Raw genomic sequence first — 27693 nt, 5'->3', positions numbered from 1 at the left:
CATCACTAGGACAAATATTCGAAGACATGACCCAATACAGTGAAACCTGAAGCTTCCCTAATAGGCATCACACTCACTCTTTGTAGTGCTGCTAACTCTGTTGGTAGCCTACAGACACAGGACCGTGGTATCTTCTAGTTTATGTACTTCTCATTAGAAAAGAAGAAAAATGTGCAGTGTACTTTTAATTGTATGTGTTGTACTGCCAAACATATTTCTGGCAGGAAAGAACTGCTTTAACTATGATGAGAATCACCTCCTCTGCTTACAACATGTCTGATGATGGCAAAAATTTTCCATACACTGGCTTCTGGCTCTGTGTGTTCCAAACTTTGTTTCTCATCCACCACATACATAGCATAGGCATTAATACAACTTATGACTTTATACCTTCTTGTCAGAGTACAGGATGAGCCAACACAGTGCAGAGTGTACTCCTGGAATCCATTCCCACACTGAGATGATGGATATCAATTACTTGATTATCCATGGAAGTGACTGCAAACTACATAAATATATCCCTTTGAACCTAAATTAAATGTGCTCCCAATGCAACTCTCCTCAGCTTCATCCCCAAAATGCCCTCAGGCACTCCATGGACAACATGGAGTGATGGAGGGAGAGGCAATGTAGAAAGAGATAACCATCTCAAAGGATTAGATACCTTACTTCTGCAAAGTTTACAAAAACAGGTGTATGTGAACACATTGCTGTGTTTCCCCCAGAGTCTTGGAGGGGCTCTTGCAAGTGAGGGCCCTGAAACTGAAACTCCTTATTGTAAATCCACCCACATAATATGAGAGGTAAGTAGGGGGGGAAGACCATGTAGAGGCTTGTCCTTGGTAGAAGGGGGTTTGGGTGTTATTCTAAGAGTAACAGGAAGACTTAAGGAGTTTGTTGGGGGCAGGGATAACATGGTTTGATCTATATTTTTCAAAGGCTCCTTTGGCTTCATTGTGGAGAATGGGCTTCAGCGACATCAGGAAATGAGCGGGTGACGTCAAGAAAGCCTAGTGGAATCTTTCCAGGAGAGAGGTGGCTTAGACTAGGGTGCTGTGGATAGAGATAGTGAGAAGTAGGTGGATGAAAGTCATATTTGAAGGTGGAGTGATGAGCTTTTTGATGGATTGACAGTAGGTAGATTGAGTGTGGCTTCCAGGGTGTCTCCCACATATCTGTGACACCATTCCCTGAGGTGGGAAAATGACAGCTAGACCTGAGTTTGAATACTGTTTCCACCATTCCCAACCACGTGACCCTGGACAGGTCGCCTTCCCTCTCAGACCCATTCTCTCATCAGCAAAATGGGAAAATCTATAACTACCTTGTGGAACTGTTCGAAAACTAAAGGAGATAACCTGTGAAAACCTCCAGCCAAAAGCCTGGTACCTTATCAGTAACCCATATATTGGATGCCACGGTTGTTCTAGAATTTATTAGTATTTATTATGAAACAAAAGATTTACTATGAAACAAAAACAAAACCAGCCTTGGACCCTCATATTCTGCTATGATTTCCTCACTTTCTAGCAAGTGGCTTTGGCTATTGAAAGCTGTACTATTTCTGGCAGAAAAATGTTTGCTGTCCCCAAAGGGTGGGTCAATGTGCATGCTCTTTCAAATAACAACAACAACAATAACTAATATTTACTGAGCACAATTTATATTGCTAGACACTATGACAGGCCCTTTACATGCTTCATCTCATCTAATCCCTTCCATGAGGCAGGTCTTTTATAACCATCGTTTCCATTCTACGAATGAGAAAAATTGGGGGTCAAGCGATTAAATAACTTCTCCAGGGACCTTTAGCTAGGAAGTGGAGGAAAACGGGTTCCATTCTAGCGATGTTCTTAGCACGGGAGAAGTCAGTACTCACAATGGAGTTCTGGAGCCCAGGACCCGACCCCTCCATCCGACTGTGCACTGGAAGTCTGAGATCTGCGCTGCGAGAGAGCGGGAACAGGTGGCCCCGCCCCCTGCCTGCCCCGCCTTCTTCCCGCCCCCGCCGCCCCGCCCTCGCCCCGCCCAGCCTCGTCCTCTGCCTGCCCCGCCCTCTTCCCGCCCCCGCCGCCCCGCCCTCGCCCCGCCCAGCCTCGTCCCCTGCCTGCCCCGCCCTCGCCCCCTTCCGCCCCGCCCCTCGCCCGGCCCCCCACCCGCTGACGCCCAGCGGCACCCGGAGCTGAACGTCTCGCGCCTGACGCGCGGATCCGCTACTCCTCGCAGCCGCTGCTCTGGCGCAGCTCTCTTCAGACCCAGAGCTGAAAGAAGGGCGCAGCCCAAGAGGGTGGGTGATGGAGGCCCCGGGATCCCACACCTCCACACGCGCCCCGCCGGGGTTCCCGGCGGCTCCTTCAGCTCGCCGCGCCAAGCCCTGAAGGCCCCGCCTGAGGAGGCGCCGCCGCCCCGAGCTCTCCCTAGGCTGGGAGCGACACGGGGCCTCCTCTCTCCCACGTGTGGGGGACTCGGGCTCTTGCGATCACCCCTCAGGCCTCGGTTTGCCTTCCTAACCACCGGCCTTGAACTCTGAGCGGCTGTCTGTGGAGGGACCCTGGGCGTTCCTGCCCTTACCCCGCGATCTCCTCGCAGCCCTGGACACGCTCTAGCGCCTTCCTTTTCCTCGCCCCACACCCCATTTTTGCTCCTCTGAAGGGCGTCGCGCCTTTGACTTTCTCCTCACTCGCTGTTCCCCTCTCCCAGAGCATCCCCCGCCTGCTTCCTTTCTACCGGTTCCTCCCGCCCGCTGTAACCACACCGCTCACCACCATCCCCCTTCCTTTCCTCACCGTCCCCATTCCTTTCCTGGGCCCGTTTTGGCCCATTCCCTGTTCCCTGCCTTTATATTATCGTTAGCTTAGCTTTGCATGAAGTGAACTCAAATCTAGAAATAACGCCCAGAACTTTTAGGGTTTGGGTGTGTGTGTGTGTATTTAAATTTTTATTTTTGGTAAGACTGAGGAAAATCATTGCCTCAAGAATATTACATCAAAAGGCTTTTTGTTTTGTTGTTGATGTTTTTAAAAAACATTACTAATCACACACCGGGGAGCCATTAAAGATGAATTGGAATTTATTTCAAGATACCAAAACACACAGAAACCATAAAGGAAGAAAGTGAAACTGAGGCAAATGCACAGGCCATCAACATTAAATCTCTAGATGTCAGCCTTGGGGAATGTGGTTTTGATAGATGCAAACCTTCAGTTTGCACCTAATGATTTGATTCTTGAGGTAGGAAGTGGGTCTTGATCAGACTTGGCCTAAGTTTATAGCTCTGGGGCTGATTTTGTTTTTATGTTCGTTTATGGGTCAATTTTCTCCTTTATCAAAACTTTAAGTAGAAAAGAAGCAAAAAGCATCCATTACTTAATATGTAAGGAATAATTCAATTCTGCTCCAGAAGTCAACCGAAGTGCTATAACTTCCCTTCTCCTTTTTTGGCTTAATAATAGAACAGTAGGATGTCATCCACAATAGTTAAATTTATGTATATGTGCATTCCTTGTTTTTAAGTGAAGTTTGTATTTTACCATACTTATTTCAAAACATTTTAATTTAATACTTGATTCCTTCATTACCTTCTGGTTTTTTTCCCTGTGGTATCTTGTTTCCTTCATTTTTTTAAAATTTCATGATTATTTGGAGTTCCATTATTTTAAACATATGTAATATATTGTTGAATAAACTAGAGCATCTAGAAAAGAACAGATAAATTCAACACTGGGGCATAAACCAATGACCCAACACTTCTCACATTCATGAATTTTAGAAAAGAAGCAGTGACTTGTATTCACTTTTCTTAATTTGTCTACCTTTTTTCCTGTTATATTGTTTCTTCCCTGTTTCTACTTCCTATTTTTTCTGACCTTCCTCTTTCATTTATTTGGCTATGCTTTTAAGAAAGTGTGTGAGACAAAAAAAGTAAAGTGTAAGAAGAGATTATTGATCAGGATAAATTTAAACCAGGTGTGGTTCACAATCTAATAGAGCTCTGTAATTAGTTTATAATTATGCTCTAAATAAGGTTTTCTTTAAAAAAAAACTTGAATTCGATAATACACTCAATTAGAGATAATCTGTTATTTTTATAGAATTAAAGTATTTTCATTGTTCTTGTAAAATAGCACTGAAAGGCTTTTGCATTCAAATTTTAAATATCTTTTAATATTCTCTCTAGTTCCTTAAATACAACTAAGGAATACAGGCAACATGTTCTATACACACGTGCTTATGAGTAAACGAGGACCATTGGCCAAAATATGGCTTGCAGCTCATTGGGAGAAGAAACTTACAAAGGCCCATGTATTTGAATGTAACCTAGAGATAACCATTGAAAAAATTCTTTCACCAAAGGTATGTTACTGATTAAAATGATAGTTTGCATTTGGCATGTTTTTAAATCCCACAAGGAATTAAAATACATCTATATTATGAAGTCTATGTCCAAGGAAGTTTTACTTCTCAAATGGTCTCCTCTCTTTTAATTCCTATAGCATTTGTTGTTGAAACATAAGTATATATTAGTTTCTGTTGATAGTTAACTATATCATATGTTTATCATTAATTGAACTCTGAAGGATAAAGTCATGTTTTATATATATATATATAGTAATATTTTCTTATTCCTTAGGAAAATACTCTGTACATAGTAGGTACATAATAAGCATTTCTTAGAAAAATAATTAATGAATTAATGGGGAGAGTAGAAACAAGGATGATTGAGTGGATCGAAATATATGTGAAATCACTTCATAAAGCTGTATATAGTTATTATTAGAATTTACATTATGATTCTAAACTTTGTTGCCATAGTTTTATAGGTTAAATATTTTTCTATATTTTCAGAGGAGAACGAAATAGAATTGAATACCTACTGTGTGTCAGCACTGGACTTTGTTCCTTAGTTTATTTAATCTTCACAACAGCCTATGAGATGGGCTTCTTTTAACCTTGATAAAGTGTGTTAGACAGATAAATGACCTTTTGAGTTGGTCAAATTTTAATTTTAATTTCAGCTCCATAACTTAATACTTGTGTTACTTTGGGTATGCTACTGCACATATTTGAGTCTCTGGGTATTTTTTCCTTCTGTAAGTAGAGGTAATTGTCAAAATTACATAAATTAATGTATGAATGGCCATTAAAAGGATTATGCCTGGCCCAAATAGAAAGATAATAAACTGTAGCCATTATTAATAATTTGAAGTTCAGGGAGTGACTCAGCAACTGAACCAAGGCATAAATTGAAGTCTGCCTGACTCCAAAGTTTATATTCTTCCCATAATACCCATGATAGTATATATCACTTAAATGCCACATTAGATTATCTTCACTAAGAAAAAAAGGATATAAATAATTTTAAAAGATAAGGTAAAAGTAAAGTGATTCACTTTAAATAAGAGTACAAATTGTCTGCTTTTTTAAAGAGAAAATTCTTATGACCAATGATTTTCAAAAAACAAGGTTTATGAACCTAATTTTTAATATTCTAATATTTTTTAAATTATTGAAAGGTGAAAATTGCACTTCGAACTTCAGGACACCTTCTTTTGGGAGTTGTTCGAATCTATAATAGAAAGGCAAGATATCTTTTGGCAGATTGCAGTGAAGCATTTCTTAAAATGAAGATGACATTTCGCCCAGGTATAGGAGCATTTTGATTTGTCTCATTATTCTGGTTTCTTTTTGCATTTTTATTTTGGGTGGACTCTCTTAATTGGTAGCATCTCTAATTCCAGAGTAAGTATAGTGAATGTAAACTTCTATTTGACTGAATCTAAATTTCCATGGTTAGTGACAAATTATATTCTTTCCCTTGTTCTTTCCCTGTATTTGCAGGAAAAATTTATGCTTTCTAAACCTTGTAAAGTCCCTGCATATTTATGTAAGAAATATACTTAAAGCCACTACACTTGTGTAAGAAACTCTGAAACTCATTGTTTTTTTAAGATTTATTTTATCCTCCCTACCCCTTCATTGTTTGCACTTTCTGTGTGTGTTCATCTTCCTTGTTTCTTTAGGAGACACTAGGAACAGAATTCAGATATGGGGGGGAGGCATCTAATTGCTTGAACCACCCCCATTCCCTGTTTTGTTGTGTCTCTTGTGTTTTTTTTTCTTGTGTCTTTTGTTCTGTCATCTTGTTTCATCAGCTTGCTGCATCTGCCCAGCCTGTCAGCTCACTGTCATGCTCAACCTCTTTAAAAGGCACCAGGAACCTCTACTCCCTACTTTGTTGTGTCTCTCATTATGTTTTTCTTCTTGTGTCTCTTTTTGAATAAGCTCGCCATGCTGGCACATAGCGCCAACTTACTATCTTCTTTAGGAGGCACAGGGAACCAAACCAAAGACCTCCTGTGTGGTAGGCTGAGCCCAATTGCTGGAGCCACGTCCACTTCCCAATACTCAGTTTTTATTGGATCACTTAGTTTGCCATATATTTTTGTCTTTATAAGAGAAATTGGAAATAGTGTGATTGACAAAACTTATATACTATGTCATTGTTTTCAAAATTCTCAAAACACTAAGTAGCTTACTATTATGAAATAGTATAGTAAATCCTTAGATATTCCAAAGTGCCAGAGATTTACATGTGTCATGAATACAATGCCTTCAAATTTTAATTTACATAGCATCTGTTCCACTTTTAAGACATTTGTCATTTTCCAGTTTGTGTTGTAGTAATTTAGGTACAGGTCTTGCCTCTCTCACTAGTCTGCAAGCTCCTTAAAGTCAGGGACTTTGTTATATTCATTTTCTGAATCTCTTATAGTACCTGTCTTTGTGCAATTGCACATACGATTCCCTCAATTTTTCTTGAATCAGTATTGAAAAGTGTTTTGTTATTTAAAATATTTGTAGACTCTGAGGTATATTTATCTCTTACCAAATATGATTCTTTTGTTCATTTATTTATTTATTATTTCATTTATATACTCCATAAATATTTATTGATCCCATACTTCGTGCCAAATATCATGTAAGGCTCTGGGATATGAGTTCAAACAAGAAAAATAAGTTCTCTTTCATTCTTGTGAGGGAATCAGCTAAAAAATTTTTTTAAATTATTAAAATAATTCTAGACTGTGATTGTGTTATAAAGAGAAATAAACAGAGCACCACAGTAGAAAATAACAGAGATAATCACTTTTGTTAAGATAGTTGGGAAAAGCCTTTCTGAGGGGATAGAATTTAAGCTCAGACTTCAAGTATAAGTACACAGCCATGTAAAAAGTCCCTGAGGGAATAGCATTCTGGGCAGAGGGAACTGCAAGAGTCCAGGTTTTGAGGTGGAAAAGTGCTTGACTTGTTCAGGAAACAAAAAAGCCTGTGTGGCAGAGTATAGTGAGTCGGGGGAGAGTGTCATTAGATGATGCCAGATAGGTTTGTAGGGCTACAAAGGCCCCAGTTAGAAATTTGGATTTTATTTAAGTGCACTGGGAAAGTCACTGAACCATTTCAAGCATGAATGATCTGATTCACTTTTAAAAAATATCACTCTGGCTGCTTTGTTGAGAATGATCAGACTTCAGAGGAGTAGAAATAGATAACAGGGTGGCCAGATAGAAGACTAAACAGTTGCCAATGAGAGAAAATAGAGATTTAGTTGGAAGTTTCTTATTTTATGTAGCATCATTGCTTGTTGAATGTGGTTTTTTTTATTATTAGTATTTCTTTCAGGACTGTTAGACCTTCCAAAAGAGAACTTTGAAGCCGCTTACAGTGCTATCACATTGCCAGAAGAATTTCATGATTTTGACACCCAGAATGTGAAGTAAATTATTTTATTTTCCTTCAATCTTGATTTTCTCAATATTTTATTGTTTTCATATTTGGATTTCATGAAGGCAAATGGAAGTAGTTAACAATCAAACTAGTATACATGCAATTTATAGAGACATAAATTTGGTGTGAAATTCCAGAGTTCAACACTGACAACATATTGTGATACCTACTGAATGTTGTTTGCAATAGTGACAGTATATCCATCCATTCATTCAATTAATATTTACTTGCTGCCTTCCACATACTAGGCACTGAGGCAATAACAATGATAAAACATAGCTCCTGGTCTCATGGATCTTGCATTCTATTTGGGGTAGATAGACAATAAAAAATGAATATACCCAGACATAATCAGCATTATGAAGAAAAATAGAAATGGGATAAGAAGAAACTAGGTGATAGGGAATGCTACTTTATATAGCATGGTCAGGAAAGGCTTTTCTGATAACATGAGAACAGGAACCTGAAGGAAGTGAAGGATCAAGTCATTCATATATGTGGTGTAAAACTGTTCCAACTAGAGCAAGTACTCTTAAGGAAGAGTACTTTGGACATTTTCAAGGAACAGCAAGGAGGCAGGTGTAACAATTGGCATGAGTGAGGGGCTGAGTTGTAGGAGGTGAAGTCATAGAGGTTGCAGGCATGCAGATGCTTTGAGGTGTTGTGGTTACAATAAGGATTTTTATTTTATTCAGATAGGGAGCATGGGTGGCGGGGCTGGTGGGCTTTGAACAGAGGAGTGGCAGGATCTGACCTGATTTCACAGTGTTCCCTTTAACTGCTGTAGGGGAGAAGGAAGGAAGCAGAGAGCCTGGGAGGGGACTAGTGCAGTAAGAAGCCCAGGTGAAAGATGACTGTGATTAGTTCTCAGTCTTCATCTTATCACAGGTGGTAGCAGTCAAATTAAGGGTGTATTTTGAAGGCAGGGCCAACAGGATTTGCTGATATACTGTAGGGCTCTAAGAGAAAGAGAGAAGTGAAGGATAACTGATTTTTGTCATAAGAATGGAGTTACCACTAAATAAGATTAGGATAATCACAGATTTAAGGTGGAGTTGTAGGGTGGGTAACAGGGTGTAGGAAGTAAGTTAGGTTTTGGACATAAGTTTTGAGGTGACTGTTACATATCCATGGGGAGATGTAGGTAGGCAGTTGGATATCTAAGTCTCAATTTCAGAAGAGATGGCTGGACTGGATATATAAATCTGAGAGTTGTAAGCGTACAGATGAATTTTAACCATGAACATAAGAGATACACAAGGGAGTAGGTTTTTTTTAAAGTGAGGTCCAAAGACTGAGTGTTGGGTCATTCCTAATAGTTATTAGTCTGAGAGATAACATGAAAATGGAAAAGGAGGGAAATGAGGCAGGAGGAAAATCAAGAGTGGTATCTCAGAGTTCATGAAGAAGGGAGTTGTATTAGTCAAGGTTCTCTAGGCAAACAATCAACAGAAGATGTCTGTAAATAATATGAGGTTTTATAATATTCTCTCATGTGACCGTGGGGATGCACAAGTCCAGATTCCACAGGCAAATTGCAAACCAGGGGCTCCAATGAAAGTCCAATGAAGGTCCTTGATGAGTTTCCAGAGCTGGGCAGTTCTCTCTGAATGCTGAAATCACTTCCCCTTTTAAGTCATTCAACCGATTGGATAAAACATCACTCATTTCTGACAGCAGTCACCCTGGTTGATCGCAGATATAATCAGCCATCTATGCAGTAAACTCACTGATGACTGAAGTCCATAAATGCTCTTGTATTACATTTAGCCCAGTGCTTGCTTGACCAAATAATTACCTGGCAGAGTTGACACATTAGCCTAATCATCAGAGGAGTGAACAATCATTTAAAACGCTTTTGTTTAGGGCAAGTGAGATAAGAATGGAATTAAACATTGGATTTGGCAACCTGGAGATCATTGATTTATATTCGTATATAATAAATTAGTGTTTTAATAATAATACTATTGAGAAATATGCTTATTTTTATAATGAAATCTATTTTTCTTTTAGGTTTTCTAGTATCATGCAAATCATTGTGTTCCGTTCACATATTTTCCTCAATCTTATATTTCTCCATAGTGCTATTGATGTTTCAGAACACTTTACTCAAAACCAGAGCAGACCAGAAGAAATCACACTTAGAGAAGATTATGATTTACTTTTCCAAGCTGGGAGCTTTGGTGAGAATATTTGAAAAATTAAAATTCCAAGTCATAATCAATTATAATTGCATTTTCACATTAAATAATACCAGTAGAAATATCTATTTTTATGCCAATAAAAATACATTTAGAATGAATCTTTCGATGTCTAAATAGAATCTCCAGTAAGTTTGCCCTTGTCTTTTCTAGTATAGATGGCAACATCAAAATTCAATCTTAGACTATACTTCTTTTCTCAGTGTACAACCATTTATTGACTACCTGCTGTATGTGAGGTACTATCATAAGCACAGGTGGTACAAGGTTTACAGAAGCTGTTCTAGCACTCAGGCCAGGAGAAAGATAAACGTGGGAAATAAACAGTTGCTGTAGTTAACAAAGATACAAGATTTTACATGTGTGCTGCATACAGTGCCTTCAAAATATATCTCCTCCAGTGTATGATGACATCAATTGTAAAATAACAGATTTTAAAAACAGCTTAAGAGCGAGGAAGAAGAAATCGTACCAAACTATGTACACATTGATTATGAAACAGATATTGATTTTTAAAATATTAAAATGTATATGAGCAAGGTGAGTTTATTTTAGAATTGAAGTTATATGGTATAATTCAACTATATAATATTTGTTCTTTTTATGATATTTACCGCTCTCTTTTTGTATCATGATATTTGTATACCTCCTATATTGGTCTGCAAACTCCATGAGGGAGTTAAGAAACTTTCATAGCAGTTTGACAAAGTAATTTTATATATGTTAAATCTAATAAAAAAGTGAGGATTGTATTTGCTTTTTAAATTTTCAGTTTTTCTAGTGATTCATTTTTATTTATTTTGTTTTGCGAAAGTATCAGTCCATGACAGGTTAGAAATTTTAAAAATAATAAAACTGGTCCTTCACAATAGATCATTTGAGAAACATTGCTACAGATAAAAAGATACTTGGAGAGAGAATGAGGATGAGCCTTAGATGTAGTTCAAGCATTTCTTTCTTGTATGGGCCCCAGACAGATTTAGAACAGTTTTCTTCTATGCTCACTTTGTTGGGCATTATAAGAAATTCAAAGATAAAGTCAGAAAACACTGATATTATCACTCTCTCCACTTCCTTGGTCGCCTGAAATTATCAGAATTTAGGCTTTAGAGTCAGATAAAATTGGGTTCAGATCCTGGCTCTGTCATTTATTAGGGATTTGATTGTGTTCAAGTTACATAATCTTTCTCTGTATATGTGTTTTCTCATCTGTACAATGAGGATTATAATAGTATCTTCTATTTTAATATAATGCATTTAATAAATACTGAGTTCATGTTAACTCACTGGGTTTGTCTTTTTCACTGCTGTTATCTCCAGCCCCAAGCATACTAACCAATACCTAGTCACTCAGTGTTTATTGAATGAATATTATAAACTAACTCTTTAATCTTTTATCCACCTGTCCATTTCCTAAGAAGACAGATATGCTCCTTATTTTCCTAACCTCCATTATGAATAAACACAAGAGATGTGAAATAATATTTGGTTAAGTAGAACTTAACTACCTAAAGTAGAAGAAATCATTCCACCTACCATAGTATTTCTACCTTCTAGAAAAATTAATAAACTATATTGCAACTACAAAATTCTGCCCCTAATATTTCAGCAATTCTCTCCTATTGTATTAGAAAAAGGAGTAGACTAGAAATTCAAACTCCACTGATGAAATGAGTAACTTTGGTTGAATAATTGAGATAAGCTTACCAGCTCTCATTTTCTTCATTTGGAAATTGAGGGGAGTTACATTAAATGATATCTGAATTTCCTTCTGACTCATAATTCTTTCTATGGTTAACTCATTATTAATGTATTTATTTAGGGGAGGAATCTGAAATTCTCAGAAGACACAGCTTCTTTGATGACAACATATTACTGAATTCCAGTGGTCCTTTAGTTGAACATAGTTCTGGAAGCCTCGTTGGAGAAAAATCCCTATTCTGTGATAGTGGAGATGGATTTGGAGATGAAGGGGCTGCAGGAGAAATGATTGGTATGCCATATAGCCAATAGAAATTGTGTATTTATTTCAATCAAATTAGTACAATGTAGGTTACTACAATTACTATTGTAGGTTTATTAGATCAAACTAAAATTTCATATATGTTCCTGTGTTGTATAGGTCAAAACATTTTTACATAAGTTTTCAAAACCTATAGTTATATTTAAACATCTAGGTTAGGCCTAAATAAATAACTGTCTGTTTAAATACTTTCTCTATATAGGTTGTGAAATGCTGCTTGCTTTTATTTTATTTTTTTTACAAATTCTTAATTTTTAAAGGGAGTATAGTAAGGTTAGTATATCCCTCAGAAAATATACTAGGCCGTATGTTGGAAAACATTTTTTTCCCCTAACATAAATTGTGGGACAGCTATTCTAAAGGATCTGTCCAGCATTTGGAATATTATAAAATAATCACAGAAAGAGGGTGAATGAAAACTGGGAAAGATATATATTTTAAAGATATTAGACAGTTCATACCAAATCTTTTTTAAAAATTCTGTAATTCACATTAAAAGGCTGGGTACAACAAAATTTTTGAAACGAGTATTAGTTAAAAAAAAAACAACAGTGGTTTTACCTTAGATCTCTACCAAGGGAGTTTGAAATTATAGGCACTAAAACATCTTTTTAGAGCACTTTTACCTCTTGATTTGAAATCTAACCATGGCTTCTTTGTCCAAAGCTACTGTACATTTTTTGGTTAAGTATTCCTGAAACTAAACATTTGGAAATGGATTTTTTAATAAAATAAAGGAGATTGAATATCTGCAATTCTTTCTTATCCTACATGAAATGTGGTCTCCCATGTAACCAATTAAATCTAATCACATAAGCTTCCTTTATTTTTGTATCTTTCATAATGCCTTGCACACAATAATGTCAATAAGTGATTAAACAATTGAGATTCAACTCCACATGGAAAAAACATTTATTCTGTTTTCAAGACAATCTGTTGCAAGATGACCAGAATATCCTGTTAGAAGACATGCATTTAGAGAGAGAAATTTCCCTGCCTTCTGAGCCTCCCAATATTGCAGTGGGTATGTAAAAAACTTTCTTTGTGTAGAAAGTGAACAGATGCTAATATTGAAACTAAGCCTCAGAAACTTCTGAGTAGCAATATAGTATAGTGAAAGATAATAAAGAATGTTATCCCTCAAACTCTCTTAGTCTGACTCTAGAAGTAAAAAGTTGGGTTCTGAGAAAGGCACAATAAAGGGTATTTAAATAGAACTGGGTTCATTTGGTATGAGAACACATTTGAATACTCTGCCAAAATACTGTGCTTTTGAATCATTAAAGTGATATCTATTACATGGTATAAACAAGAAAGAAAAGAAAACAGAATAGTATGGTTTGATTCTTTGTATACTATTTGGGGGAAATTACAAATGTGGGGATATTTTACTTACATGACATTCATGCAAAAGTGCTTCAGATGATATGAAGTCATTTAGTAGTCTGATTTTTCTTAGTAATTAAAGGTATGATTAGTGCTGTTTTGGTTCTTTATTCTTTCTTATGTTACATTTGCTTTCTAACACAATGTTGAAAGGGAAAATGTTAAGAGTTAAGCGATAAAAATTTATCCCTAATTCTTCATGGGTCACTGAATAGTGGAATATAAATTTTTAGCAGACATACAGTCAAATTTATGTCAGACATTTATTTTGGTTGCTATCACTGTTTTCACTTTTCTCTATGACTTTAGCCCATCCTTAGATGTTTCATGTACAAAAGGGGGTGATGATACTTGATTCTTCTGAAAATTGTGGGTCCCAGGTCATATATTCTCTCAGCCTCTTCAGCTCTATTTTTTTCTTTACTTTTAAAGAAATTTTAGATTACATAAAAGTTAAATGGAAAATATAGGAGATTCCCACAGATCCTATCTCCTCCCTCTCTCACATTTTCCCCCATTAACAACATCTTCCATTATTGTGGTACATTTGTTACAATTGATGAACACATATTGAAACATTATACTAGCCAAGAACTGTAGTTTACATTATAGCTTAACTTTTCCCCGTATAATTTAATAGGTTTTTAAAAATGTATAATGGCCTGTATCCATAATTGCAATGTCATACAAGACAATTCCAATGTTCCAAAAATGCTCCCATGTTGCGCCTATTCTTCCCTCTCCCTCCCCTCAAACCTCAGATGACCAATGCCTTTGTATCAGTGTTACAAGTTCTTCCATTACTAGAATAATAATAAGTCTACTTTGGTCCATAGTTGCAGCAAAAGAGTGCTGATGCAAAGTACCAGAAATATGTTGGCTTTTATAAAGAGTATTTATTTGGAGTAAAAACTCACACTAGGCCCTAAAGAGTCTAACTCAAGGTTACTTCCTTACCAAACTCTCTTGCCACATGTGGAAGCAAGATGGTGGGCATCTGCGAGGGTTCAGCCTTCCTCTTTCCTCTTAAGTCTCCGTGGGTTCAGCTTCTTCTGATCTCAGCTGCAGGCTGGCATAGGGCTCATCTCTCTTCCTGGGGCTCGTTATTTTTTCTGGGTTCAGCTGCTCTGTTCTCTTCACAAGGTCGCTATAAATTCTCAGGCGAATGGCTCATCTCTCTTCCCAGAGCCTCTTCCTCTATGTATATTCTCTGTATATCTACTTCTGTGTCTCCCAAATTGAGTGTCCATTTTATATAGCCCACAGAGTGGGCAGAGGCTGAGTTGCCCTAATGACATGGTCGACTCAAAGCCCTGGTCTTAACATGATTTAATCAAAGATATCTCAGCTGAATCTAATACAGTCCACACCCAGAGGAACAGACCAGTTTACAAACATAATCAAATATCTTTTTTGGAATTCATAAATAATATTAAACTGCTACACCCCCTTATGTATGTTCATTTCTCAGTCTTGAGGAGTTTGGTATGGTAATGCCCACACTACTTCTGATCGAAAGAGAACTTAGATTCCATGGGGCAGTTGGATGGAACAGTCTTGCTTGCAGTTGTAGATATTCTCTGTTTTTTGGGATGGACATTGTCCATCATCCTTTTATTAGTTGTCCTGGGCAAGGCCGATGAACTGGAGAGTACATGTTGGCTGCAACTTTGCTGAGATCCAGGACACAACCGGCATATGAACAGATGGAAGATTGAAGTCTCTGGGACATATATTTAATGAATATAGTGCTAATTATAGGTTCAAATAAAAGGGGCAGAAGAGCCATATTTAGGAAAATTGTAGATGAGTCTAATTCTGATACATCGGGGAGATAGGTTATCATTTTTACAAGGTAAGGCCTATCATGGGGTGTCAATTTCCTGAGGTTGTCTGCTCTACCTTTATTTTCTAGATGTCTCTAGAGCCCTCAGGAGTACCCCTGCTTGAGGCATTTTTTATCATGGCAGTCCTCTTCAACTCTATTAAATATTTGATTCTAAGAATTCAGATGTGGCTTCAGTTGCAGACTAAATTTTCAATTAACTTCATCTTTCATTTTAATTCTCATATATTACTCTATCTTGCAAGAAAACCTTTATTTTTTTGTGATGACTCTTACGATTATGTTGATTAATAGAACCATATAATCCAGAATGTATATATCTACCTGAAAGTGAAAAAATGGAGGAAACCATGTTATTATCAAATGAAGAGGAAGGATTTACCCTTGAACCAATTGATACTTCAGGTCAGAGTCATTCATGTTTTTACTTTTTTTTTTTCAATATACTACAATATTGAACTGTGAGATTTGACTAGTAAAGGGGTTCTTAACCCGTGGTCCACAGATGGGTCTGTGGAAAGATTTCAGAGGGTCCATGAGCTTGAATTGAAAATTCAAAAAAACATTATTCTTGTGGGGACATGTTGGTGCATGTGTGATATTTTTGTTAAATAATATATGATATAGTGTGAACTTAGTAAGGGGTCCCTGGTTTTCACCTGACTGGCAAAAGGATCTGTGGAACAAAAAAGGTTAAGAACCCCTGGACTAGTACATATGATATGATTGAATGCGGTAAATCTAGTAATAATATTTGCAAAAAATAGGGAAAAGTCTGAAGGAAATTTAAGATTATCCTTAAATTTTATTCAGTTTTGGTCAAATCACATATCCAATTTGGAAATTAAAATTTTTTTAATCCTTAATTCAATTCAAATAGATATTGAGTTATTATTCTGTGTCTGGTACAGAAATAAATGGAACATGGTTCCTGCTTTCAATAAGCTTACAATCTGACAAGGAAGATAAATAAATATGCAAAAAAATATAATATAAGGCAGAATAAAAATATTAGAAGAGAGGAACTATGCACTCTGGAGGCTTGGGTAAAGGAGAGATGGCATTTGTTTTGGAGATAAGAGAAGGCTGTGGAAGAAAGTAGCGTTTGATTTGAGTTTCATAAAGATAGAAAGTATTTCAAAAGCTGAACTTGAGGGTAGGCATTCTAGTAGAAAAAAATACTCTGAGGAAAGATGGAATATTAGAAAAGCAAAGGACAAGTACAAACCAGTAGTTGAGTTTGATTAGAATATGGATAAATGAAAGATAGAAGTTGGCAAGACTATATATTAGATTGGCACTAGAGCTTAAAGGAACCTGAGTTCTGAACTTAAGGATTTTAAAATTTCATTTAATGTGAGTGGAAAGCCTTTACATTTTTAAAGTAAAGGAATGCTTTAGGAAAACAAATGCTAAATGTTAGCTATTATTGTTCTTTTTATTGAGTTATAAAAATAGTTCAGATTGCATGAGAAGGGCATATAGGTGTAGAAAGACAAATTTAGGAAATGCCTAAGTGTAGAGGGCAGGAATAGAAGAAGTACCAATGAAAGGGTGCCTGGAGATGAATAGTGAAAGAATTGAAGCCATGAAAGAAAAGAGTTTTTGTTGTGTGTTTTTTTTTTATGTCAAACAATAGATTTTAATTATTTATGCATTTAAAAATATATTGTTTTTTGCTTTAAAAAATAGTCATTTTATTCATGGGAAGACCCAGAGCTCTCTAATATACTGTTTCTTTTGAAAATGATTTTGTAATAATGGACGGAAAATTGAAAACAATTTTAACTGCACATATATATGAAAGGAAAAATGTTTTTAGCAAAGGCTAAACAATCAAAACATTGTTACTTATAGAAATTTCTTTTCCTAAATTATATGGAAAGGAAATGATTAAAAAAAACATTCAACTGAATGAAGCAAATAAGAATCTTTGTTTCAACTGTGATCTGAGGCACAGCCAGAGATCAGATAGGCAAATTACATAAGGGTCCCTTCATAGAGTTGAGGTAGCAAAGGTCAGTAGGTCACCGAAATGGTTCTATAAGGCACCATTGGTTTTGTGTAATATAACGCTAGCATTTATGATCTGTGGATATACAGAAAAATATTGAATATTGTATCAGATTTTTCTTCAACTTCCTCCGATTTTATATTAGATTGACACATTATATTCCCTATACTTTAACTTTTTGTTCAAGTCTTTTCTCAAATCTATTGGAAGATTCCACCACAAAGTGCCAAATGCAAATTATTTCTTTATGGATTCCCCCACACTCAGCTGAACCCAACTTAAGGCCTTGATTAGAATAGATGTGTTTTTTTTCCTGTGGCAGTTATTTTCAATTAGTTTCTTTCCCCATATTTCTGTGATTACTTCTTAGGTATAAGTAAAGATTCCTGTTTCTTCTTGGTGTTTCCTAAAATCCTTCCATATCTGAATCATTTCACATGATGTCTTACATGTGTAAATATATGTATATATTCTCTCATAGAAGTAGAGAGGTCAAAACTTAGTTGAAACATTCCAGGATCACGGTGATCATTCTTAGATATGCCATGTAATAGAACAGGCCCTTCATTAGGTCAGGATCATTCACTTTATTAGAGTTTTGCTTCCAGAGCTCATGTGCAAATCAACAACTGCTGTCTCCATAAATATTGTTGAAAAGAATTTTGAGGACAGAAAAATTACTTTTATTGTTAGGTGCTACAAAAGATCCGAAAGATTGAGAAATTAGAGCAGGTCATTGGCATTAGTAATTAGAAGGTCACTGATATCTAACTAAGTTGTTTCAGCAGAGTGATGAATTAGAATTCATATTGTAAGGGTCCAAGGAGTGAATTGGTGAAGGATAGTGGAGTTGGCCTGTGTAGATTAGTCTGTATTGGTAAAGATTCAGAAAGTGCAATTTGTAAGAAGTTAGGACATTAGCATTGTCATCCTGCAGTAAAAAACTTAGGAGAAGGAAAGGAGAGGAAGAAGATAGTCCAATCACCAAGCTCAGGACAATCTCTACTTTAATTCTAAAATGCATGTTTTTTCACATTCTTTCCAATCAATGAATTTGTTTAGTAAAATATTCTCCCCCTTCTAACAAAACTTATTAAGTTGGTGGGTGTCTTGAATTCAGTAATTCAACAAACATTAATATTTATTTCAGTTTATAAACTTAGACGTGAGGAATAAATTCACCTCTGAGCCCCTATCCACAGAACTGGCAGAAAATTCATTCTACGGAGCTATCTGCCCTGGGCCATGTAGTGCTAAGATTTAGAAAAGGGATGTTGAAGGTGGAAGCAGATTTCTGATCATCAGCCACACCATTTCATCGTACCCACTGCCGCAGGCTACATAGCCTCTGGGATGATCACACAGGCAGCCAACCCCTCTGGGATCTGTCAGGCTCCCAAAATTTTGCTGAGGTACATCAGCCAACAGGTCCTATTCCTTCTGGCTCATCTGATTTCAGATCCCCAACCAACCTAGGAAATCTAACTCTCCCTCCCCTTTTGCAGCTTTACTAAAGAAAAGCTTGGTGTCAGGCAGCTTCAGCTTATTTCCTGGTGAAATTCCCTGAAATGGCAAAATCCCATGGAGCTAGCTATCTACTTGGAATTTGTGTATGAATTTCAGTGGGATGAGAAAAATACACTGGATAAATAAAGATTAATGTTTCAGAAAGTTATACTGTTACACAGGCAGCTTACATTTTAGGGAACTTTCAAATTGTGTGATGTCCCTTCTCTATGTAGTCTCTGCTCCACATTTCTCACTTGCCCACTGAGCAGGCCACAAGTTCCTTTTAAGCACTTAAAACAACACCTTACAAAATGCATCAGCTGGTGGCTGCTCAGGCATTCTTGCTGTGCAAAAACCTTGTAAAGTATAATTTTCAGACTAGAAGAGAGGGACCATTTTCTTTCCAATGCAAATCTGTGGGGTATGTTTTGGTAGACATTTCTTAAATATGTGGTGCCTGAAATATCATTTTAAAAAGCTGTACAAGAAATCACATGTGTACCTGTTTCTTATACTTAGATATTGCTGAGAAAAGGAAAGGTAAAAGGAGGAAATTGCTCATAGATCCAGTCAAGGAGATCAGTAGCAAAACCATGCATAAACAGCTTACTTCCTTTACGGACACACTCATGGTTTTGGAACTTGCGCCTCCTACCCAAAGACTGATGATGTGGAAGAAGAGAGGAGGTGTGGATACCCTCCTGTCAACTGCTGCCCAGGGTTTGATTCATGCTGAACTAAAAATGGTAAAAATTTCCTTCCTTTTACATGGGTATGATGTTTAGTTATATGTAAATAAATGTATGTTTATATGCAGATATATAATAGAAATTAAACCTGTGAATATATACCTTCTCACTTCATTTGACTTAATTTGCTTGGTTCATGTGCATGAATTATAGTTTTTACTTTTTAGCATATGTGTTTTATTGAATTTTCTTACATGTACAAAAACAAGAAACAAATATGTGTATTTTTACAGTTGTTTACAAAATGCTTTATGTCCTCTGGTTTTAAACTTGGAAGAAAATTGATACAGAAGGAGTCAGTAAGGGAAGAAATGGGAAGCCAAAACATAGTAGGTGAGAATTCCTAATACTTTTGATATTGAGGGGAATGTTGTGGAGAAGTATATGTACTTTGTGGACCATTCTTTTTTTTTTATTACTATTAGAGAAGTTATAAGTTTACAGAAAATCATGCAGAAATAGAGTTCCCATACACCCACTTCACACAGTTTTTCCTAATATTAACACTTTGCATTAGTGTGGTACTTTTGTTAAAACTGATAAGAGAATATTATTATAATTGTACAATTAACTACAGTCCTTAATTTACACTAGGATTCACTATTCGTATTGCATAGTTGTATGTTTCTTTTAAAAATTATTATTCATTAATAAGTACAACCTAACATTTCCCCTTCTAATCACATTCAAATATATATTATTGGTGGTAATTGCATTCACAGTGTTGTGCTATTATCACTGCTATTCATTACCAAAATTTTTCTGTGACCCCAACTAGAAACTCTGTACCAATTAAGCACTAATCCCCATTCCCTACTCCCACCCTGGCCCCTGGTAACCTGGACTCTAGTTTCTGACCCTATGAATTTTTTAATCTAATTATTTCATATCAGTGAGATCATACAGTATTTGTCCTTTCGTGTCTGGCTTACTTCACTCAACAAGATGTCATCAAGGTTCATCAATGTTGTCCCATGTATCAGAACTTCATGCCTTTTTATGACTGATAACTATTCCATTGTATATATATACTACATTTTTTTTTATCCATTCATCTGTTGATGGACACTTGGGTTGTTTCCACCTTTGGGTAATTGTAAATAATGCCACTATGAACATTGGTGAGCAAATATCTGTTCAAGTCCCCACTTTCAATTCTTTTGTGTATATGCCCAGAAGTGGAATTGTCAGGGCATATAATAATTCTATACTTAGCTTTCTGAGGATCCACCAAATTGTTACCCATAGTGGTTGTGCCATTTTCCATAACCACCAACAACAAATGAGTGCTCTTATTTCTCCACATCCTTTCCAACACATGTTATTTTCAGTTGTTTTTTTTTTAATAGTAGCCATTCTAGTGGGTGTGAAAAGCTATCTCACTATGGTTTTGATTTACATTTCTCTAATGGCTAATGAAGTTCAGCATCTTTTCATGTGCTTTTTGGCCATTTGTAAATCTTTTTTGGAGAAATATCTATTCAGGTCTTTTGCCCATTTGTTAATTGGGTTGTTTGTTTTTTGTTTTTGAGTTATAGTGTTTCTTTATATATTCTGGATAGTAAACCCTTATTGGATATTGGTTTCCAAATATTTTCTCCCATTCAGTAGGTTATCTTTTTACTTTCATGATGAAGTCCTTTGATGCAAAAAAATTTTAATGTTGATTATGTCCCTATTTTTCTTTTGTTGTTTGTGCTTTTGGTGTAAAGCCTAAGAAACCAAGTTTTATTAAGAAGGGGTGTTGAATTTTATCAAAGGCCTTTTCTTTATTATTTGAGATCATGTGGGTTTTCTCCCTTTGTTTTATTAATGTGGTGTATCACATTAACAGATTTTCTTATGTTGAACTACCCTTGCATACCTGGGGAAAATCTCACTTAATCATGGTGTTGGATTCAGTTTGCTGGAATTTTCTTGAGGATTTTTACATCTATATTCATAAGGGATATTGATCTGTAATTTTCTTCTCTTGTGTCTATCTGGCTTTGTTGTTAGGGTGATGTTGGCCTCATAGAATGAGTTAGGGAGTGTTCCCTCCACTTCAATATTTTGGAAGAATTTGAGCAGGATTGGTGTTACTTGTTCCTGAAATGTTTGGTAAAATTCATCTGTGAAGCCATCTGGTTCTGGCATTTTCTTTTGCTTGTAGGTTTTTTGGTTTTTTGTTTTTCTTTTTAGGAGGTACTGGGGATTGAACTCAGGACCTTATACATGAGAAGCACACACTCAACCACTGAGCTATATCCCCTCCACTGCTTATAGGTTTTTGATTACTGATTCAATCTCTTTATTTGTTATTGGTCTGTTGAGAGTTTCTACTTCTTTTTGTGTCAATGTAGGTCATTTGAGGGTTTCTAGGAATTTGACCATTTCACTTAGTTTAACTAATTTGTTGGCAGTCATTTATAATATCCTACAGTCCTTTTTATTTGAGGTCAGTAGTAATATCCTCCATTTCATTTCTGATTTTATTTACAAAATTTTTTTCTGTTTTTTTTTTATTGTTACATTCAAAAAATGTAAGAGGTCCCCATATACCCCTCACCCCACCTCACCGCACTCCTCCCACATCAGCAACCTCTTTCATCTTTGTGGGACATTCACTGCATTTGGTGAATATGTTTTGGAGCACTGCTGCACCACATGGATAGTGGTTTACATTGTAGTTTACACTCTCCCCCAGTCCACCCAGTGGGCCATGGCAGGACATACAATGTCCAGCGTCTGTCCCTGCAGTACCACCTGGGACAACTCCATTATATGCATCCTCTCTCTTTTTTCCTTTGTCAGTCTAGCTAAAGATTTGTCAATTTCATTGACCTTGTGAAAGAACCAACTTTTAGTTTTGTTCATTCTTTTGTTTTATTTATTCTCTATTTCAGTTTTCTCTGCTCTAATTTTGTTATTCCTTCCTTCTGCTTGCTTTGTGTTTAGTTTATTCTTCTTTTTCAAGACTTCCCCATTGTGAGGTCTCTGATTTGAAGTCTTTCTTCTTTTTTAATGTAAGCATCTAGCTGTATAAATTTCCCTTTCAATACTGCCTTTGCTGCATTCCATAAGTTTTGGTATGTTTTGTTTTCACTTTCATTTGCTTCAAATTATTCCTAATTTCCCTTCGGATTTCTTCTTTGACCTTTTGGTTGCTTAAGCATACTTGTTTAATTTCCACCTTTCATAATTTTCTAATTCTTCCACAGTTTTTGATTTCTATCTTCATTCCATTATGGTCAGAAAAGATGCATTGTATGGTTTCAATATTTTCTTAATTTATTGAGATTGTTTTGTGACCTAATATATATGGTCTATCCTGGAGAATGATCCATGTGCAGTAGAAAAGAAAGTGTGTTTTGCTACTCTTGGTTGAAGTGTTCTATAGTTGTTTCTTAGGTCCAGTTGGTTTGTAGTATCATTCAAGGCTTCTTCTTCCTTACTGATCTTTTGTCTAGATGTTATTTATATCCATTATCGAAAGTGGTACACTAAAGTCTCCTACTATTAACTTAGAACAGTCTATTTCTCTCTTCAGATATGTCAATATTTGCTTAATATATTTTGGGTTTCTGCTGTTAGGTGTAATTATTACGTCTTCTTGTTGAATTGACCCCTTATCAGTATATAGTGATCTTCTTTGTCCCTCATAACAGCTTTTTATTTAAAGTCTATTTTATCCAATACTAATATGGCTACCCCAATTTTCTTTTGCTTACTATTTGATGGTATATTTTTTTCTATTGTTTTATTTTTAACCTACTTGGGTCTTTGAATTTAAGTTGAGTCTCTTGTAAACAGTATATAATTGGGTTATGCTTTTTTTAATCCATTCTGCCAACCTCTGCCTTTTATTAATCCATTTGCATTTAAAGTAACTACTGATAATGCAGGACTTTCTTCACCATTTTGCTATTTGGTCTTTTTTTTTTTATACTTTACTTTTTTAAATTAAAGTTGATCAAGCACAAAGAATGTTACATTAAAAAACATAAGAGGTTCCCATATAACCCCCACCTCCCACACCAACAACCTCCCCCATCATTTTGGCACACTCATCACACTTGGTGAACACATTTTGGAGCACTCCTGCAGCACATGGATGATAGTTTACCCTGTAGTTCACACTCTCTCCCAGTACATTCAGTGGGTTATGGCAGGATATATAAAGTCCAGCATCTGACCTGCAGTATCATTTAGGACAACTCAAAGTCCCAAAAATGCCCCCACATCACATCTCTTCTTCCCTTTCCCTGCCCTCAGCAACTACTGTGGCCGCTTTCTCCACCTCAATGCTACAATTTCTTTTATTAATAGTCACAATAGTTTTATAGTAGAATATCAGTAAGTCCACTCTAATCCATATTTTATTCCTCCATTCTGTGGACCCTGGGATGGTGATATCCACCACTCCTCTATATCAAGAGGGGGCTTAGATTCCACATGGATGATGGATGCAATGCTTCTGCTTACAGTTGTAGGCACTCTTGAGTCCCTGGTGTGGTGGCTGACCATCTTCACCTCCCTGTTAACTGACCTGGGTAAGTCTAATGAACCAGAGAGTAGGAGTTGAAATCTGCTGAGGCTCAGGGCCAGCTGGCACATGGGCAGTCCAGAGATTCAAGTCCCCTGAGTATATACCATCCCTAGCACCAACCACTGGTTCAGTAAAAGTGACAGAAGAGGCATGTGTAGAAAGATCACATCTGAGTCCAGCTCCATCATGCTCAGGAGCACAAATTCCAGAGTAGGGCCCTCTGACATGGCACAGAACTCCAAATCCATCTGCCATGACCATATACCCTGTGAGTCTCCGTAGCCTTCAGGAGAACCAGTACCTAGGGATTTATCTACTTTGGCTTTTTCTGGGGTCCCGCTGAGGCACGCATAAGCATGACCCGTCTGATGACCTCCCGACTCTTTTTTGAAGTATCTTAGCCATATAAACTCATTTGTCTTTGCCATTTCCCCCTTTCATTCAAGGCCAAAAGCAGTTTTTAACACATGATCCTACATGTAGGCTGAGATATTCTGCTGGTCTGAGTTGACCCTTTTATTCAAGTTCTGTTTTTAGTTGCATCACCACTTAGTGATTGGTAGTAATCCCTCAGCACCAGAGAGGCTCATCCCCAGGAGTCATGTCCCATGCTGGGGGAAAGGGAATGCATTTACATGTTGAGTTTGGCTTAGAGAGTGGCCACATTCGAGCAACAGGGAGGCTCTCAGGAGGTAACTCTTAGGCATCCTGCAGCTCTAGGCCTGGTCATATTTCAGGCACACAGGCTCATAAGCATAGTTATCAGGATCAAGGGCTCATTATTGGGCCATCCTTCCTTGTTGGTCTTTGCCATTGCACTTGGGAGATTATTGCTGTTCCATTAGGAAATGTGGCAGAACTCCCCTGGGTAGGAACTCAGTACTCCCTCAGGTGACGTTTGTAACTGTAACTACTATGAAAATACCCAACATATATCAGAACATTTTATGTCCTCTGTATACATGCCCTGGAGAACTTCCTCTAGGATGTGCCCCCCCCATCAATAATATCCCACACCAGTGTTCCTCCCCTGCCATTATTGAACCTCTCTGTGCTCCAAACTTTTTCAACAATGAAGCCTAATATATTGCCAAATTCAATTAATAGGAAGTTGAAATACAGTGATGGGTTTAAAGTTTAGAAATAGAATACAGACTAATTTAGAAATACTAAAATAAAGTAAAAATAAATTGGTGTATTAAAAAATCAAAAATATTATAAAGCTTTGTTTTAAACGTTTTGCCTTTCATCACTGTAATAGGTGTTGACCTGTATGTACAGTGGCAAGGCACTTTCTTTCATTTCATCCTCAGTGTCTACATCCTTTCTTTTTTTTTTCCTAATTTTTAATTTTGTCTTCAAAAAAGTTTTAGATTACAGTAATTCACATATACAATATAGGGGACTCCCATATATCCAACATCAAACCCTTTTACCCTTTCCCCAGCAATGATCTTTTTACATGTTCATGTTATATTTGCTGCAGCTGATGTACAGATTTTGAAACATAGCTATCAAATATGGTTCCATTTTGGTTTACACTATGGTTTATATTTTAGACTGTAACATTTTAAAATTTTTTGTTTCCTTATGTTTTACATTATGGTTTACATTTTAGCTTATAGACTTTTATACACTTTTGGTGTAAGTTAACATGTCCTATATCGATCATTATATGATCTTGTGGAGCACTTCCATTGCCCCCCAGTTGCCCTGCTTCCAGCTATTCTATTCCTCTCTTCCCCTCCCCTCAGGGCCCACAGTGACAATCAATCTTCACTACTTGAAGGACCAGATTTACAGATATTTGTAACAATGCTGAGGGCTTGACCTACTAGCCTGCCCTAACCAGGTGGGAGCCACCGATTCTCTGGAGAGACACAATTCCCTGTTTGAGAACCTCAGGTCTCCCCAGGATGTGGGTACACTTTCACCCTCATTGTATGGGTCTCCACCCAATGATATAACACACTATGACAAAATGAGCACTCACACACTTCCTAGAAGCCTGCTCCTGTACTAGATGCCCCCCCCCTTAAGCACCTTAAACACGTAATCCTTCCTTATTATATTTTCTAAAGCATTTTCTCAACCTTATAGTTTCAACCATATACCTGACAGGCTCCCATATTCAACTGTTCCCCCCAGCCCTCTCCCCAATTCCTTGGGCCATCTGACCCATCCTCCCAACCCTAGCCCCCCCAAGCCCACAAAGCCCCACCCAAAGGTATCCCTATGCCCCCATATTATCCCTTCCCTGTACAAATACTTACCTCCAGTTTATCATAGACTTCACCCATGTGGGTGTCAGCTCGCAACCTTCTCCCAAATTCCTTTAAATCTATCTTCCAGTCTCTAGCTCTCTGAGACAGGTTAGTTTTCTTGTTTCATATCAGAAACGTCATGTCGTATTTGCCCTTCAATGTTTGGCTTGCTTCACTCAACATAACGTCCTCAAGATTCATCCATGTTATCACATGTGTTTGTACTGTATTTGTTCTTATAGCTGAGTAGTATTCCATTGTATGTATATACCACGTTTTATTTATCTATTCATCTGTTGATGGGCATTTGGGTTGATTCCAACTTTTGGCAATAGTGAATAATGCTGCTATGAACATTGGTGAGCATATATTGGTTTGTGTCCTTATTTTCAGTTCTTCTGGGTATGTACCCAGCAGTGGAATTGCTGGGTCATATGGCAAATCTATAGCTAACTTTTTGAGAAACTGCCAAACTGTCCTCCAGAATGGCTAGACCCTTCTGCATTCCTACCAGCAGTGGATGAGTGTTCCCATTCCTCCACATCCTCTCCAGCACTTGTATTCTTCTGTTTTTTTGATAGCTGCCAGTCTTATGGGAGTAAGATGGTATCTCATTGTAGTTTTGATTTGCATTTCCCTAATAGCTAGTGATTTCGAGCATTTTTTCATGTGCCTTTTATCATTTGTATATCTTCTTTGGAGAAGTGTCTGTTCAAATCTTTCCCCATTTTTTAAATGGGTTGTCTTTTTATTTTCAAGATATAGGAGTTCTTTATATATGCAGGATATAAGTCTCCTATCAGATATATAGTTACCAAATACTTTCTCCCATTGGGTAGGCTCTCTTTTCACTTTCACTTTCTTAACAAACTCCTTTTGGTGCAAAAGGCTTTAAGTTTGAGGAAGTCCCATTTATCCATTTGTTCTTTTGCTGCTTGTGCTTTGGGTGTGAAGTTCATGAAGCCATTTCCTGTTACAAGGTCCTGTAGCTGCTTCGCTACATTGTTTTCCAAGGTCTCTATGATCTTTGCTCTTACATTTAGGTCTTTGATCGATCTTCAGTTGATTTTTGTATAAAGTGTGAAATGGTAATCCTTCTCTCCTTCTTTTGCATATGGATATCCATTTCTCCAAGCACAATTTGTTGAAGAGACCATTCTCCCAGTTGAGTGGGCTGGTGGCCTTGTTGAATATCAGATGAGTGCATATATGAGGATCTATATCAGAACTCTCAATTCGGTTCCATTGGTCAGTGTATCTATCCTTGTGCCAATACCATGTCATTTTCACTACTGTAGCTTTGTATTATGTTTTGAAGTCCGGTACTGTGATTCCTCCAATTTCATTTTTCTTTTTCAATATGTATTTGGCTATTTGGTGCCTCTTTC

At 36.9% G+C, this 27693-nt stretch overlaps 1 protein-coding gene across 5 annotated transcripts in view; it reads left to right on the top strand.

Annotated features, from left to right (window-relative positions):
• The first annotated feature begins 2158 nt into the window (after nucleotides 1-2158).
• The window catches only part of RAD21L1 (RAD21 cohesin complex component like 1), a 51121-nt gene continuing 25586 nt past the window's right edge, over nucleotides 2159-27693 (top strand). For 3 of the 5 annotated variants that reach the window (XM_058286828.1, XM_071211616.1, XM_058286829.1), the window contains exons 1-10: nucleotides 2162-2287; nucleotides 4178-4353; nucleotides 5514-5643; nucleotides 7681-7774; nucleotides 9868-9968; nucleotides 11809-11979; nucleotides 12938-13033; nucleotides 15536-15646; nucleotides 19284-19510; nucleotides 19747-19846. In XM_058286828.1, coding sequence (XP_058142811.1) covers nucleotides 4210-4353; nucleotides 5514-5643; nucleotides 7681-7774; nucleotides 9868-9968; nucleotides 11809-11979; nucleotides 12938-13033; nucleotides 15536-15646; nucleotides 19284-19510; nucleotides 19747-19846 — 1174 coding nt within the window. In that variant the 5' untranslated portion in view covers nucleotides 2162-2287; nucleotides 4178-4209. Of the gene's footprint in view, nucleotides 2288-4177; nucleotides 4354-5513; nucleotides 5644-7680; nucleotides 7775-9867; nucleotides 9969-11808; nucleotides 11980-12937; nucleotides 13034-15535; nucleotides 15647-19283; nucleotides 19511-19746; nucleotides 19847-27693 lie in introns of all 5 variants that reach the window. The other 2 variants (XM_023590381.3, XM_071211617.1) reach the window with 2 other exon arrangements.

This window comes from Dasypus novemcinctus, chromosome 24, assembly GCF_030445035.2.
Source record: "Dasypus novemcinctus isolate mDasNov1 chromosome 24, mDasNov1.1.hap2, whole genome shotgun sequence".
NCBI classification, from domain to species: Eukaryota; Metazoa; Chordata; class Mammalia; order Cingulata; family Dasypodidae; genus Dasypus; species Dasypus novemcinctus.
This window is presented reverse-complemented; position numbering and strand designations above follow the sequence as displayed.